At 41.1% G+C, this 15,959-nt stretch overlaps 1 protein-coding gene across 2 annotated transcripts in view; it reads left to right on the top strand.

The window, feature by feature from the left end:
- NDFIP2 (Nedd4 family interacting protein 2) overlaps positions 1-15,959 on the top strand; it is a 221,254-nt gene that overhangs the window by 118,633 nt on the left and 86,662 nt on the right. For both annotated transcript variants that reach the window (XM_085622088.1, XM_085622087.1), the window contains exon 4: positions 6,735-6,822. In XM_085622088.1, the coding sequence (XP_085478214.1) occupies positions 6,735-6,822 (88 nt within the window). The remainder of the gene's footprint in view (positions 1-6,734; positions 6,823-15,959) is intronic.

The following is a 15,959-nucleotide window of genomic DNA, read 5'->3' on the forward strand; positions in this document are numbered from 1 at the left end:
AGTTCTGGCCAAAGTAAGATATATCATTCTCACCTGCATCTTTCTCCTGTTCCCAGCTGCCTTGATTGTTGAAACTGATGGTGGGGAGAAAAATAGCACACTGCCAGCAAGACTGATCAAAATCCGCTCCTAGACCAGGCTCTCATCCTTAAAATTTTTCACATACTTATATTTTGGACAAAGTGGCTTGGTTCTCTTTCGGAAAGATTAATGATAAATCTGTTCGATTGCTTTTACTTAAGATTTTTATTGCACTTAGGTTTTTCTGCAATAATATTTAGAACAATGGACCAACATGGATTTAAAAATGCATCATTCATTAATCAGTTTTCAAAGTATTTATATAATAGATTTTTATTCTTTATCTGGTGGTGCCATGCCAAAAAAGGTAAAGGTTTGTGACTACCAAATTCCTGGTTAACATCGATTGCATTTCCCGAGAAGGTCTTTTGTAAATAGGGGCAAATTATCTTTCGTAAAAGAAATGTAGCTATGGCTAGGCATTTAAATCACAGGTTAGAATTAGAACACACTGGCTGATGAACAAAGCTGCAACCACAATTTTTATTGACTGCGTCTATAGAGCTGCTACACATTCGCTAGCCACAAGTGTCTTAACGTAAACAGTCAGGCTAAAATCCAGCTTGCTTATTTTGTCAAAGCCCTATTTTTGCCAATTGAGTTTGTAGCCTTAAATATGCAAATTCTAACAAACTACAGTTTTGTACTCTTATTTCAGTGCGGTCCTCCACAGCGTTTGTCACTAGTTAAAAAAAAAAATACAGTCAGTTTTAGACGTGTAAAACATCTCTTATCTCCTGCTATTGGCTATTTGGTGTGTCGCTCACCTCCCAGAGAGCACTTCCATTGCAGTTCAGGAAGGGCATTGTTTTTCATTTGCAGAAGTAGCTGGCTGGGTCAAATTTGGTCAACGTAGAAGCCGTTTAGAAAACGTGGCCTGCTCTCCTAGACCAGTGGTTCTTAACCTGTGGTCGGCAGACCTCTGGGAATCAGCGAAGACCACTCAGGGGGTCCGCGACTGCTTAGAAAATTAAATAATATTAACAGATTAACAAAGGGTATATAAATAAAGAAGCAAGACAATGTTAAAATGTTTAAAACATACTGAAAATGTGAAGGAGTTTGAAACTTTAGGCAAAAAATTAAGCAAGCATCCTCAGACTGATTTGTGGGAGTAGAACAAGTGTATCAAACAGAATGTAGTACTGCTGATCAGTAGTCATGATTGAATTTTAAAATGCTATGAACTTTCCATTAAAATTTAAAAAACATGTTTTTTTGTGAATTGTTATCAAAATATTTCATCATTTATGCGTTTGTTAGATGAATGCTTGTTTCTGTATTTTACGTGTATTGTTTTGCTGTTCAAATTACCGAAAATGCTCAGGCTGAAGTCCCGGTTTCCAGTAATGATTCAGTTGGGGTCCCAGGTTTTCAGTAATGATTTAGTGGGGGTCCCCGGGTTCCAGTAATGATTCAGTGGGGGTCCACTGAAGTCAAAAGGTTAAGAACCACTGACCTAGACAGTACATTCATTGTAATGTTCGAGATGCATTGTTTTTAGCATGTGTCGGGAACTATGAAGTGAATGTCGGAATATTTGGTGTATGCAGAAACAATCTTGAAAATAAGTCTCCTGGTCCCCTAAAATGCGACACATTCTACATTATACTCAAATTCGTACTTGAAGTATGACCTAAATGAGTACATAAATTATTTTTGTTGGGTGTTATTTTTTAAGAAAAGTATGTTGTTTTTTGTTTTGTTTGCAAAATGCAACTTAAAAAATACCTCTTGTAAAATAACACGTAATAAGGGTTGTAGAGCACTTGCATACTTTTCTTCATTTTAAATGAAATGTTTTTCTTATTTCAGTAATGTTGCACATTACATACGATAACAGCATGCTGTCAATACCATTAATCTTGTGTTGCCAGTTAGAACGAACATGCGACAGCAACATTGTGCAGACTGTGCGCCGATAGGAAGGAGACTTAACGATGCTGCCGCTGTATTTGGCTGCACCAGGTGTTTTAGCAAATTTTTTATGTGACCTGGAAATACTGGCGATTGTAAGAACTACAGGCACTATCAAATAGTCACATTTCACACCCCTTGTGTGTGTGTATCGCAGTTTAATATACTGTTTCTGTTGCTACTGAAAGGGTGTTGATCGCTGATTATTTCTTCCCAACCTGTTGAATGTAAAACCTACATTTCAGGTTTTCCTTCTTTTACTAGTAATATGCTATGATGAAAGGAGGAAATCCAGTAGCTGAGGTTAGGTTATAGATATAGGTTTTATTAATCTTGGTAGTTAAGATGGTCTTGTAGTAAGTTCTGTAGTTGGCCCCACCAGGAGCAGCCTCCCTGCTGCTCAGCCCATAATCCAACTGACACTCCACATCACAGGCATCCTCACATTCCATCACCATGCACACCAACATACATTTATTTATTTATTTATTTATGTGTTTTATAGAGCGCGAACTTGACCCGTTAGGGTATCAGAGCGCTTTACAGGAGAGCAAAGCAATATACAGATAGGCTTAGAATTAACCAATAACAGATCGAGTAGTAGGGGGGCAGGGTGCCGGAAACATAAGGGAAAGAAGGGTACGTATTTACAGTTTATATAACCAAATACTCAAGACGAGATAACATATTTACAGATTATGTTTACAATTATTCAAGACAAGGCCCCAAGTTTCTGATGGGAAGCAATGAACGGCCATAGATCAGGGCCATGGTGGTGGATGAGGCAAAATTTAAACGAGAAGTTTACCTATAAGGAAGGTTTTGGCATCCTTTTTGAAGTGAGTCAGAGAGGGGATTCTTCTGATGTCGGGTGGGAGAGAGTTCCATATTCTTGGAGCAGCCCCAGAGAAGGCCCGATTGTAAGTTTTTTTTTCTTCCCGAAAACGTGCAGGTTGGAGTAAGAGGTTTCTAGCAGATCGGGAGTTTCTGATTCCTCCGGAGATCAGAAGTTTCTGTGCCAGATATGCAGGGGAGTTAGAGTATAAAGCTTTGTGCGTGGTGCATGCTAGCTTGAGCTGTATTCTAGCCTCCAGGGGAAGCCAGTTGAGAGCTTTCAGGTGTGGTGAAATATGATCGTATTTCCTTGTGCTGGTAAGTAGTCTGGCGGCCGCATTGAGGCAGGCTTTAAGAGGTACCAGGGAGATCTTGGATAAACCCGAGAGAGTAGAGCAGCCATATTCCAGTCTAGAGATAACAAGTGCTTGGACTGCAATTTTTAGGTCGGGAGCATCAAGGAAGGGTTTCAATTTCCTAAGGTAGCTCAGGTGGAATCTGGCTGTTTTTGCCATCGAGTTGATGTGGTCCCGCATGTTCAGGTTGCTGTCGAGGGTAATTCCCAGGGATTTGGCCGAGTCCACAATGATTGGTGGGCAGTTTAAGGCTGTGATGGCCTTAATCCATGATTGAATCTCAAGGTTGGTATTGGGAGGGGAGACCAGGAGAAATTCTGTTTTCTTTGCATTGAGTTGATTGGATGCGAGCCATTGGACGGCGAGTTTCAGGGCTTCGTTCAGGGAGAGGTTTTGATGTAGATCTGAGTGTCATCAGCGTACATATGATAGGAGATTTTAGCATCGCGTAATACTTTGGTAAGTGGTTCTAGGTAAAGGTTGAAAAGGGTGGGGGATAGGGTTGAGCCTTGAGGGACTCCAACCGTGACCGGGGATGGTGACAGTAGGTTGCTGTTGATTAGGAATCTCTGTGACCGGTTTTGGAGGAAGGACCTAAACCATTCTAGAACAGTGCCATCCAATCCCATCCCGAGTTTGAGGCGTTCGAGTAGTTTTTCATGGTTGACCGTGTCGAAGGCCGAGGATAGGTCCAGGAGAATTAGGAGACAGACAAGTTTTTCCTTGGTCAAGGGCTTGGATGGCATCATCCACGATGTGGAGCATGGTGGTTTTGGTGCTGTGCCCTGGTCTACATTTGGATTGGAAGTCATCGAGCAGGTGGAAGTTGTTGATGTGTTTACTTAGCTGCTGTTGCACACATTTCTCCAGCACTTTGGCTAAGAGGGGGATGTTGGAGATGGGTCTGAAGTTGTCGGGGAGGCTGGATCCAGCTACAGCTTTTTCATAATGAGGAGGACTTGGCCGGCTTTTAGAGAGTCAGGCATCGTTCCCTGCTAGAGGGATGTGTTGATTATTGTAGTCCAACTAGGAATAATAGATTGGGCGACGGCAGCTAGGCAGTTGGAAGGGAGCGGTCATTAAAATGGTTGTTCGGGTTTAAGGTAGATAGGATTTTAGAGATGAAGTCTTTGTCATAGTCTTTGAAGACAGACCAGTGAGCATGATTTTTGGGAGGAGCCTGTGGGTGCGTCGTGGTGGGAGGAGGCGGGTCAGGAAGGGGTTGAGGGTGTGTGATGGAGCTGAGTTAGTTTCCGAGGGCTGAGATTTTGTCTGCGAAGAAAGAGGAGAATTCCTCTGAGGATATAAGAGACTTGGGGGTTTCTTTTGATGTTTTGGCCAGTTAATTAGATTGATGTTTGACCAGTTCGAAGAGCTTGCGTGGTCTGTTCTTGGCTTTCTTTAGTTCAGTTCCAAAGAAGTCTTTTTTAGAATTGAGTATGTTCCTGTTGTAGACATTTCTGGTCTGGCGGAGGAGTTTTAGATGTGCTGCAGAGGAGTGCTGGATCCAGCTTGCCGGAGGGCTCTCCTCTCATTATTAAGGGATCCCGTGAACCAGGGGTTTCTGTCTTTGATTTGGGTTCTTTTCAGTTTTAGTGTGGCTAGATCATCCAGGATGTTCGATATAGTCGCAGAGTAGTGATTGTTGAGGCCACTGACTGTTGTGATATGCGAAGGGGGGGGAGGTCGGATTTGCAGCGAGCCTCAAGTTCACTGCGGTCCAGGTTCTTGGTGTCTCTGATCCAGCGTTTAGGAATCGCCGGTTGCGGTGCTCTTGTGTTGTGGGTGCCAGGTAGATGGAAGGTGATGGCATGATGGTCAGACCAGTCGCATGGGTCAATAGAGATAAGCTTGACTGTTGATTCTTTGGAGATGATCCAGTCAAGAGTGGCCCTTTTTGAATGAGTTGGAAGGGAGCAGGCTTGGGTCAGGGCTTGATCAGTCAGGAGGTCTTTGACGGTTCACACAGCAGCTTCACACTGGCTGAGCAGCAAGAGCAGAGAGTCAGGCATGATTCATAATATCATAAACTAGATATAACATATTATTATTACTACTTTCCAACATGACCATCTGCTAGCTTTCTCTCCTGAATATGAGCATATCTCACTGCAACATATTGCGCTTTTTCCCATTAAAACTTTGTGTATTGCTGGTTAAATTTTTTTTAGTTTTTACTGTGTTGCATGCGAGCGTTGCTACAGTCGTCATTTATTCTGCCTGCATAAAATGGCTGACTCTTGCAGTGGGTGTTTCTGTGTATTTTTTATGTCTCTTTTGTTAATTGGCAGCCTCTCTAAAACAAGGCTTGATATTGTGGGCGAATAGTGACTGCGTCGCATCTGTGTCACCTCCTCCACCCTGTCTCCAATGGTGTCTAGCACTTAGGCCTCTCCTCTGCATCCCTTGCTTCACACAAATGAGTGGATAAATGACCCATATACTGCTGTACATGCTAACCCCCCCCAGCCCCCACCACCAAATGTGTGTCCAGGTTTACCCCCTTCGCCACGTCTATCTTTAGCACGCCTATGGTCCTCTGTCCCTTACACAGCATATTTTCCCTGCTGAAAAGTCACTTGCCACTGCAGGTGATCTACCTGCAGTAGCTATTGTGGTGTCATTAAAATATTGCACTGAAGTATACAAAAAGGTGATGGATGGAATGCTTGAATTAATCTCAGCCACTGGTAATTACTCGGGCCACATCCCAGCCCGTCTTTTGTTTTGCACACAATCCCACCTTAGTTTGACCCAGCCATATGCAAATCAGTCTCGACCCTGCTCACATTGGAACAGTCCAGCCCAAACTGCCAGGCCAGGTTCTCCCTGATCAGGAACAAAAGCAACCCCTAAGGTGGCAGTCAGTCAAGACGGCCCCTCTTGGTTGGAATTGAGCTGCTGGTAAAACAAATTGGTCTTTTACATACCTTAACCATATAACTTTTTGGCAGTAGGCATAATACACATTTGAGTACACAATAACTAATGTTTTATTCAGCAGTTTAAACAACATTTTAGATTATTTATATTGTTGCCCTTGCAATATTGAAAAAGAGAAGTAATTCTAAAATCTGCGCCCTCAAATAATTTATGATGGAAATGTAGCATATAAATATTAAAAATAAGAAATTGGAGCCTATCTAAGACATTTCACATGCTAACATAACATTATTCTTGAAGAGACTGTCGGGTGTCAGTATACGCACATTATATCAAATAATGTAATATGTTCGTGTCTGCTTTGGTGTTTGTATTTTGTATATTTTATTTTGCTAAATTCATTGTTTTTTCTGTTGCACCTGTTGGATTATGCTTTATATTAAAACACGTGGTTGGCCCTACAGAATATGAAATTGTGTTTGCTGCACTAGATATGCATGACTTTACTTTGTTTGAAAAAAGTATCAGTCTATTATATATATTGCATATATGTGCATATTATCTTTTTAATATGGTGAGCCGCAAGAGGCATAGGCCAGCATGACTTGAGGGGGCTTTTAATTTCTTTATCCTGTTTGTAATGGTTTTATTGTTAATGTGCAGGATGAAGAATATCCGCCAAGAGACGACTTCAGTGACGCAGACCAGCTTCGAGTGGGCAATGATGGAATCTTCATGCTGGCCTTTTTCAGTGAGTTATGTTAATGTGCAAAATATGTATACTTTATCGAGATTCACTTTTACCCAAGAAGCTACAGGAAATTAAAGGAGTATGATCGAGACAGAATTATCCTGTAAGTTATGTGCTACACAGTTTATGTTGTGGATCATACAGTTTTGTTCTTTTCTATGAGATTGTGTTTTCCCTCCTTTCAGTCTGGTTGGGAATTGTGACCAAACATAATGATTAGAAAATACTTCTCTTAAAAAGAATGCTAGTATGTTTCCTTTAAATGTTTTTCTTTTTTTATTTGAGTAAAAAATTAACCGTAATCCCCCACAAAAAGCTCTGTTAAGACTTTGAACCTCTCCTGCTATCGCTTGTTTTGGAGTGAGTGCCCTGAGCACATGTGAGCCCCTCATCGATCTGGGCCTAACCAGCCCTCACAACTAGTTCCTCTTTTCTTTTGGCTGTGGAAGGGGGGGGGGTGTAGTAGTTTTCTCCTCCCTTTTTGGACAAGTCTGGAATTATTTTGCTTTCTTGACTTCCTAAAGAAAACCGGTTTATAGGCTTATAATATTGAAATGGCTTCTGTGACTTTCATATCAGTAACGACGCTTAGGATGTGGTAGCTGATAATAAATGCTTAGGATGTGGTAGCTTGGATAAAGTTTGAGATCCCACAACCAGGGATTTCCTGCATCCTCTTTACCAAATTCATTCTAGGTTACCAGGGAATAATCTTCTGCCAGTTCAGGAAGAAATTAGTAATTGAGATTTCCTCCGTGACCGAAGCAGTTGTATCTAGTCAAGAAGCTGTCATAAGGAAGACAAATCACGCGGTAAGCACAATAAGCTTTTATTTCCGTGTGGTAAATAACATCTTAACAGAATGAGAGCCTCGTCCCAACTGCTCCTCCCAACTGGCACCTATAGGAAAGCTTCGACCCTCAACGTTCTCTGACCAAATCAACAGCACAAGATAACAGGAAGAAAAGAGATGCAGGAAAACAACGTAGGAAAAGGAAGGAAACAATAGAGATGCAATTAATATGCAATATAATGCATCTCCTTCTTTATTATGTTTCTTTTTTTAAAGATCTACAACAAACTCAAGAAGGAGACAGGGCACAAACGTAAATTTACTCCTGAACAATTCTTGAAAAAGGAGCTCTGACTCTTGCTGAAAGTTGACATGCTGGGCAGTAGGAGTACTGTTAGTTTCGTCAACAAACATAGTATTTAAATGGCATTTCTGGTACGGATGATCTATATTAACCTCTGCAACCTTGTTATCTCATAGATCACATTCTAAACTCTCAGGAACTCCAGAACTCTTTGACCCATTACTTAGTTCATCACAGTCGATCTCAGGACTGCTTCCATCACACACTACTCCTACCGCAGTCGTCATCCGCTGTCTAAGCCAAGTGTTTTATGCTCCAACGTTTCCCATCTTGGGTGATTACATTACTTTTGTTTACCTTGACAATTCTCATGGTTTGGTTCATTTTGAGCTTCCTTTTCTCACAAGACCGGGAATCTTGTCCCTCACGGTTTCTCCCAATAGAAAATAATGCGGAATGGCAGAGCGTTTACCATCATAATTGTTCTTAGATTTCAGCTGACCCGTTTGCACTCTGGTAGCCGCTGCACGTTCATCGACAACGGAATTGTTAAACTTACGCACAGATCTCATATTCTCCAACCATCAAGGGCACAAATGTGATGCAAGTTGTCTACATTTCAATAAAACAAAGGGGCTAATTCCAGTTACTGGGTTGGACGACTTTCTGCACACCTGTAATCTCCAAGTACCTGTACATTTAGTACCATTTTACTAGGGACTTATAAAAAACAAATGTGCCAATTGGTTGTAAGCCACTTGTACCATGTTTTAGGGAAAGAGCACAAACACATTAGCACTGGTTAGTAGTGGTAAGGTGCACAGAGTCGCAAAAGCCAAAACACCTTGTTCAGAAGCCAGGCGGGACGAAGGCAAAACGTTGGCGGTGACCGTGCGAAGATGGGCAAGTCCAACAGTATGTAAAGAAGGAAAATGCATCATGGGGTCAAGAGTAGCACACATTTCTGATTTCACAAAGGTACATGACAACTTAGTGGTTTCTGATGAATCCAAGACAAGTTAACATGGATTTAGTTGTGCAGGGTAAAACCTGGGGTTTGGATTCTTTTGACAGATAAACTACATATGTGTATTTAGAGTGTCATGGGTGAAGATTTAGAAACAATGGCTGACTCTGGCTTTCTCTTCACGATCATTACCAAGGAAAACCTGGAGGCTTTGTGAGCAAATAAAAACTTGAATATTGGAGAACAAGATGTCAGAGCTGTTTCTTTAGAAGTTAAGATGATAGACTTTGTGGGGTTCTTCTTCAATCTAATGAAATTTAAACAAAGGCAAGAAAGATTGTGTGTAGTTTTGTATTGCTTTTTACATATCCGTGCATATTGGGGCAGGTAAACAATTCTTACATAGCAAGTAATCAGTTAACAATCTTAAATATATTAAAACTACCCCACTCACCTCCACCCAACTTAGGTTCCCATAAAAAACCTCACCCTGTTCTAAAAAGCTTACATCGCTAATAGCCAAAGACTTGAAATACCCTCTTTCTTCTTTTGCCCTCAAAGTGGCTGTGCTAACCCTCGTCTCCTGCTAAGACCCTACCACGCCTGAGCCCACGACCTCCATTTCCTACTATACTGGGCCTGGCAATTAACTCTCGCATGATACCTGGCTTCTCTTAGGCTAACCTTCTGCATTTTCCCTTCCCACTCCTCAACCCTTAGAGTGGCAGGTGCTTTCCACTAAAAAGTCAATCAAGGACCACGCTACTATCATTGTTATAAATATAAAGTGATTTAGAAACACACGAGCAAAAGACAATTAATATAGATTTGCAGGCATACAATAATTAGACTCATGTGATACACAATATAACCGCAGTTCATCTAATAACTAAGAAAGCTAATCATATTTCTTTCACAAAATATTCTTTAATTTATTAATTATTTTATATACAATATTAAAAGTGTAGAATTGTACACATCATAGTACAGAATTTACACACACAGTGTCCTAAATGATAATGAATTTATTTAATAAATAGTAAATATATTGGATCGACTTATTATTTGTACAAGCGGTCCATTAAATGCTACAATAAAAAACAAGGATACATATCATTGAAAATTAGGAACATTGGTTTCTTAAAACATGATTAAACCTTGATTTACTTCATAATGTGAATGGCTTAGATTTTATGTAGCTTACGGTGAAATGACTCTATGCGCGTTTTGGCAGAAATGCCTTCATCAGGAAGCCGTCGCATCATTCACTAAAATCCCATAAACGTGGCTTGGGGCTGTGAGGAATTAAATTAAATGGCCACTGAAATTAGAGGCCTGAATCTGTAATCCAATCCATAAGTGAAATCCACGGGTCGCAATAGCCCGTCTATTCGGTGGTGTGCTTCACAGAAAGATCAAATGGACAAAAACTTGGTAAGGGCCCAGGCAATCAGTCTCAACTTTTTTATACATAATGGTATTTTCATATATTTTCAATTTGAGGGAATGCTCCCTGATAGTGCCGGGCGAACTTCGGCGGGGGACTGCAAGCTATCTTTGTGATAGCGTCCTGATGCACACACGTCTCCCTTCTCTACCGCCTGCAGTGACTGGCCGTTCGCCCTACACTATAGAGAGCATTCCCATTCCTAACCCATATGCCCCTGAGGCTTTTCCTTTAGGGAGACGCTTTATGGTGTCTTCTACCTCCACCTTTTATTATTTATCTCGGTAAAATAGAGGCAGATTCCTCCTTCAAAGCAGGCTGTTGCACCATCTCATGGAACTCTGCCACCTTCTGTTCCAGTAAATGACTCCCTGCTTGTTCATCGTCGTACAAGCTAGAGTACTATTCAAGGAAGACGAGTTTAATTTCTTCTAGCCCTTCAGTATATTGTCAAGCCGGGGATCTCATATTTTAGAAATCAGATTTTGATTAGTATTGTCTTTTGCCCGCCAGGCTAAAAAAAGACCTGTAGATTCCCGTTCCTCATAAACCTGTGTTGGAAGGTCCTATCATTGACGGTTTCCCTCTGGAGATAGTAATCCCTGATTTTCTCCTTGGCACTGCACCACCTCTCTTATACGACTTCCTAGCTGTCTGATCCTAATGCTTGACAAGTCCTATCTACTTACTTCTGTACGGCATCCACTTTCTCCCTCCATTTCTTCTCTTGTATGCCCGTAAGAAAATCAGTAACCCTCATGGTGTATTTAAATGCCTCCCACACTATTGAAATGTTGGCAAGAAGCTCATTGGTCGTAAAAAAAGTGAATCATTTCCAGAACGATGACATCAGGAACCTCTGGTGCCACACAGTCTCTCGATCCATCACCCTCCTCCGAATATTTGTGGGTAGAGGGACATCACAATTTAAGAATCTCTCCCCCCCCCCCCTTTCGATCCGTCAGCGTGATGAGAAATTGCCAGGATTGAGAGAGTTGGAGATCCTAAACACAAATCTATCCTGGAAGCAGATTTATATTGCTTCGAGATGAAAATGTATGACCTCCCTGTCTCATTCTTTTTCCTCCAAATCCCTCACTCCCAAACTGAGGCAGAGATCTTTGAAAATGTTATCTGTTTTTCTCTTCCTCTGGGGCCACCGGGGATTTGAAGAGTCCAAACTTAAATTTGGAGCGTAATTAAAATTTCCCCCAATCAAAATCTGTCCCTGTTAAGTGTTTAGTGCCCATCTTAGTTTTTGTAGATGGCTCGGATCATCACTTACTGGATCATAATATGAAACTAGATTAATTTTCCTGCCATTAATCTTGGTAGGAGGAGTGTGTGTCCTGGGTTTGCACAACCAGAGACTCATAAAAATTGTCTTAAGTCCATTATACTAGGATCCTGTACTGTCCATTGATGAGCTTAGCTTGAAATAACAGATTTTCAAGTTATATTCTAAGGTGTTCAAAAGTGGTTCGGAAAGATTGAAACATTTTGTGCATAAAATCCATCTTAATGATGGTAGTGTTCCTGTGAAACAAACACAGAGAGGTGCCTTTGTGTGTGCAAAAAGAATTACAGGTTCTTCTGATTCATTAAAGAGCGACAACGTTATCGAAGAGGCTGATGCACGAGAAAGGATTTCACTAATAGTACTGGCTAGAGAAAATAATGGAAGTCTTCATTTATGTTTATTTAAGGGCTCTTAATCCTAACATTATAACTTACGCATACCCTTTGTTGAAGGTAAACACATGGATTTATATGCTGAATGGAGCAGCTGTATTTTCTACACTTGGGGCCTTATGTAGGTGGGCTGGCATTTACCACTTCATAAATACCGAATCATACCGATTCGGTATTTATGAAGTGGTAAATGCAATGTAGGTAATGAGTCGGTAAATATTACCGAATCGGAAAAATTCGGTAATTACCGAATCGGTATTTACCGATTCGGTAATGAGGCATACCTTCCCATTGATGGGAAGGTATGCCTCATTACCGAATCGGTAAATACCGATTCGGTAATGGGGGAGCACATGCAAGGGTGGCAGGGTGTCACATTGACACCCTGTTGCACCCCTGATTCGGCCATGTGTGCACATGTGGCGCACATACGTCTGCCACATTGCACACTTAAACGTGCACAAAAATGCTTTTTTTCCACCTATTCGTCATTTACCACCAACCTTTAGTTGGTGGTAAATAACGAATCCCCACACCCACCACACACTCCCCCTACATCTCATTTCATGATTCGGTATTTACCGAATCGGTAATATTACCGATTCGGTAATTTTACCGATTCGGTAAATACCGAATCATGAAATTCTCCCCCTACATCTCATAAGCCAAAATACCGGTCGGTAACGGTATAATTACCGAAAATCGGCCGTTACCGACCGGTATTTGGCTTCCTACATGAGGCCCTTGATCTTTGTCAAGCTTACCACCAAACAGAACTATCTAGAGCTTTGACTACATTTATAACCCCATTTGGTCTGCATAAATTTAATCATATGTCATTTGGGCTGGCATCCACATCATCGATCTATCAGCGTGTCATGTACTATATGTTCAGGGACATGGATGAAACACTCAAATGATTCCAAAATGATATCTTGGTGTTTGCAAAAAAATTGAAGAAGCATGACTTGGTCTTGAAGTGTGTGACCATTTACAGAGAAATGATTTAGTTCTGGTCCCTGAAATATGTAACTTATTTTGCGCCTAAGTTGACTATTTTGGTTTCACAATCTCTGGGAAATAAGTGTTGTTCCCAAACACTGCTTGCTATTGTAGTAGCACCTCCGTCTGACAATACTTTTTTAATCTCAATTTGTACAAGGTCTTTCTACCTTGGTGGAACCTTTGAGGAATATATTGAGAAAAGGGGTGGAATACCAGTGGGGTTAAGATCAACAGTTTGCATGTGAGGAAGTAATAAACTTCTCCTCCCACACTTAGGACTTTCTCCATTGGTAAAGAATGTATGATCACTGTGGATGGCTGGGCCTATGGTTTGGGTGCTGTTCTCCCCCCAAAAAAAACATTAACAATGAAAGTTGGGCAGTGCGTACGCATCTAAGACACTTAACAACACTGAGAGGCGGTATGCCATTACTGAAAGGGAGTTAGTTGCATGTGTATGGGCAGTGAATTATTTCCTTAACTTCGTGTGGGGAAGTATGTTTACCGTGCAAACCGATCACAAGCCATTGGTGTCAATTTTGGATATAGGACAAGATTGTTCTGCTACTGCATACATTGCAAGGTTATGCTCCAAAGTCTTAACAACACTGTTTTGATGTAAAGTATGTACCTGGCAAATTAAATTGTACTGCCGATTGTTTCTCATGCCTTCGATGTGCTGTGGAAGGTGGCCAGGCGGGTGAAATTGAGGAGGACGAAATGTATGTTGTGGCAAGTGTGGTTGATAGTTTTACAGTGACTAATCCTAAATTGTCTGAAGAAATGTGGAAAACTCCAAACATCTTACACTTTAATTGCTTAAACATGTATCAATGAAGGATGGTCGCCTGTCAAACCCTTACAAAATGCTTTACACCCCTACCACCACATTTCTTATGAGCTCAGTGTGAGTAATGGTTTGATATTCCACAATGATAAATGTATTCCCCTTACAGTGTTTGCAATTCTCTCTGAAAGGCTAGTCATTGGGGTCACATGGGGATACCAGCATTAAAGAATATCATATGGTTGCACTTTTGATGGCCTTGCATGGACACTGGTGCTGAACGATTTTTGAAAATATGTGATATGTGTTTGAATTTGGACAAATGTGCTGAATGCAATTTTCAACCTCTACATCCAGTAAAATGGCCTGGGAATCTGTGACAGAAAGTTGGGTTGGACATAGTGGTGCCATTCAATAGGCTTTTTTCTTCTTTGTAGTTTGCATTGGTATTGATTGATTGGGATTCAGAATGACCAGAGGTGAAGTTTCTAGAGAATGCCACTACTTCTGTCGGGACATACTTTTTGATAGATGTTTTTAACATGGGGGGGTTGCCCTAAAACTTTGGTCACTGACAATGGTTTTCATCTAAGATCAAGTGAAATGGGTGAATTTCTACGTGTATTTGGGATATCTCACATTACTGCTGCTGGGTATGACCCTCTATGTAATGGTCTAGTCGAGCGTTTCAACCATTACTTGAAGGATAGTGTCATTTTGGATCTCACCACACACAAATCTGCCATTTCCATGGTTAGGGCTGTAAATTAAATGCTTCTAGTAGGCCTGCAGCACTTATTGTGCCACCCACTTAAGTAGCCCTTGTAAACATGTCTCAGACCTGCCATTGCAGGCCTGAGACATTTTACACTGCCAATATGACCTGGCAAAATAAACATTTTGCCTGGCCTAAACTTGCTTTTTAATACATACAAGTCACCCCTAAGGTAGGCCCTAAACAACCCAAAGGGCAGGTCGCAGTGTACTTAAAAGGTTGGACATGTACTTTGAAGTTTTCCTTGTCCTGGTAGTGAAGACTCCTAAATTAGGCTTTCACTATTGTAAAGGCCTACCTCTCCTGTAGGATAATATTGGATTCCCTCATTACATTTAGGAAGGGCTAACATTTTATTGGTAACAGAAATATCATGTTTGGTCAAAAAATAATTGGAATAAAATAATTTCTTTAGTGGTAAAGTCAAATTTTAGGTCACAATTCTGAAAATGCCGCTTTAGGAAAGTTATAGTTTAAATAACAAGGGAACCCGGTAGGGGTAGCTAAGGACCACGGGTACTAACTTATTTTGTTAACAAAAGGTCCTAGCTTAATTTCTAGTTAGGAGACAATGTTTTGACATAGACTTCAATGAGACCTATGTGAGTTCCTCCTGTGTCCAGCCGGACAGAGGAGCATTTAATCTTAAATGGTCAAAGAATTGTAAGTGAGAAATGAGAAGGCTGATGAAACAGGGGCACAGTCCTGTACCGAGTTTTCAACAGAGAGAGGAAAGAGAAAAGCCAGGAAATGAGAGGCAATTACAAATTGGTAACAGGCAAACAAGTTTTGGAGCGATCGAGGGGGCTTACAATACAATCAGTGACTTTAAGTAAGCTCTAGCCAATAGTATCCACGGTGCATTTAAACAATTGCCATAATGTGGAACTATTATCAAGTCGACGTAACGTTTCGATCCCTAGCTCCTAGTATACAGGGATCATCATCAGGACTAAGGGATTTGTCAACAAAGTAATGCCTGGTAGAATTATAACGCCTATACACATTGAATGGAAGAAAGGAGAGAATAGAAATATGCAAAAAAGTCAACATTTGCGTATTCAGAAATTTGCGTATTCAAAAGGACGACATATCAATTGTCATTTTGTGTGCTCAGGGGTGGAGCCGCATGCGACAATTGGTGAGGGGGATAAGCCGGTGATGAAGGGACTTAGTGAAATGATTAGTTCAGCGACGCACTTGGTTGGTGCTAGGCATGGTGCCAGGTGATGAGTGATGCCTGTGACATAATGTTTAGAAAAATGGTGCATAAAAGGTATCGGTAGTTGGTGCGCCTGACTGTCAAGCGGTGCACGGCGACGATTTCACGCGATAGTGATATCTATACATAACAACATGATGAGTGA

This window comes from Triturus cristatus, chromosome 8 (assembly GCF_964204655.1).
Source record: "Triturus cristatus chromosome 8, aTriCri1.1, whole genome shotgun sequence".
NCBI lineage: Eukaryota > Metazoa > Chordata > Amphibia > Caudata > Salamandridae > Triturus > Triturus cristatus.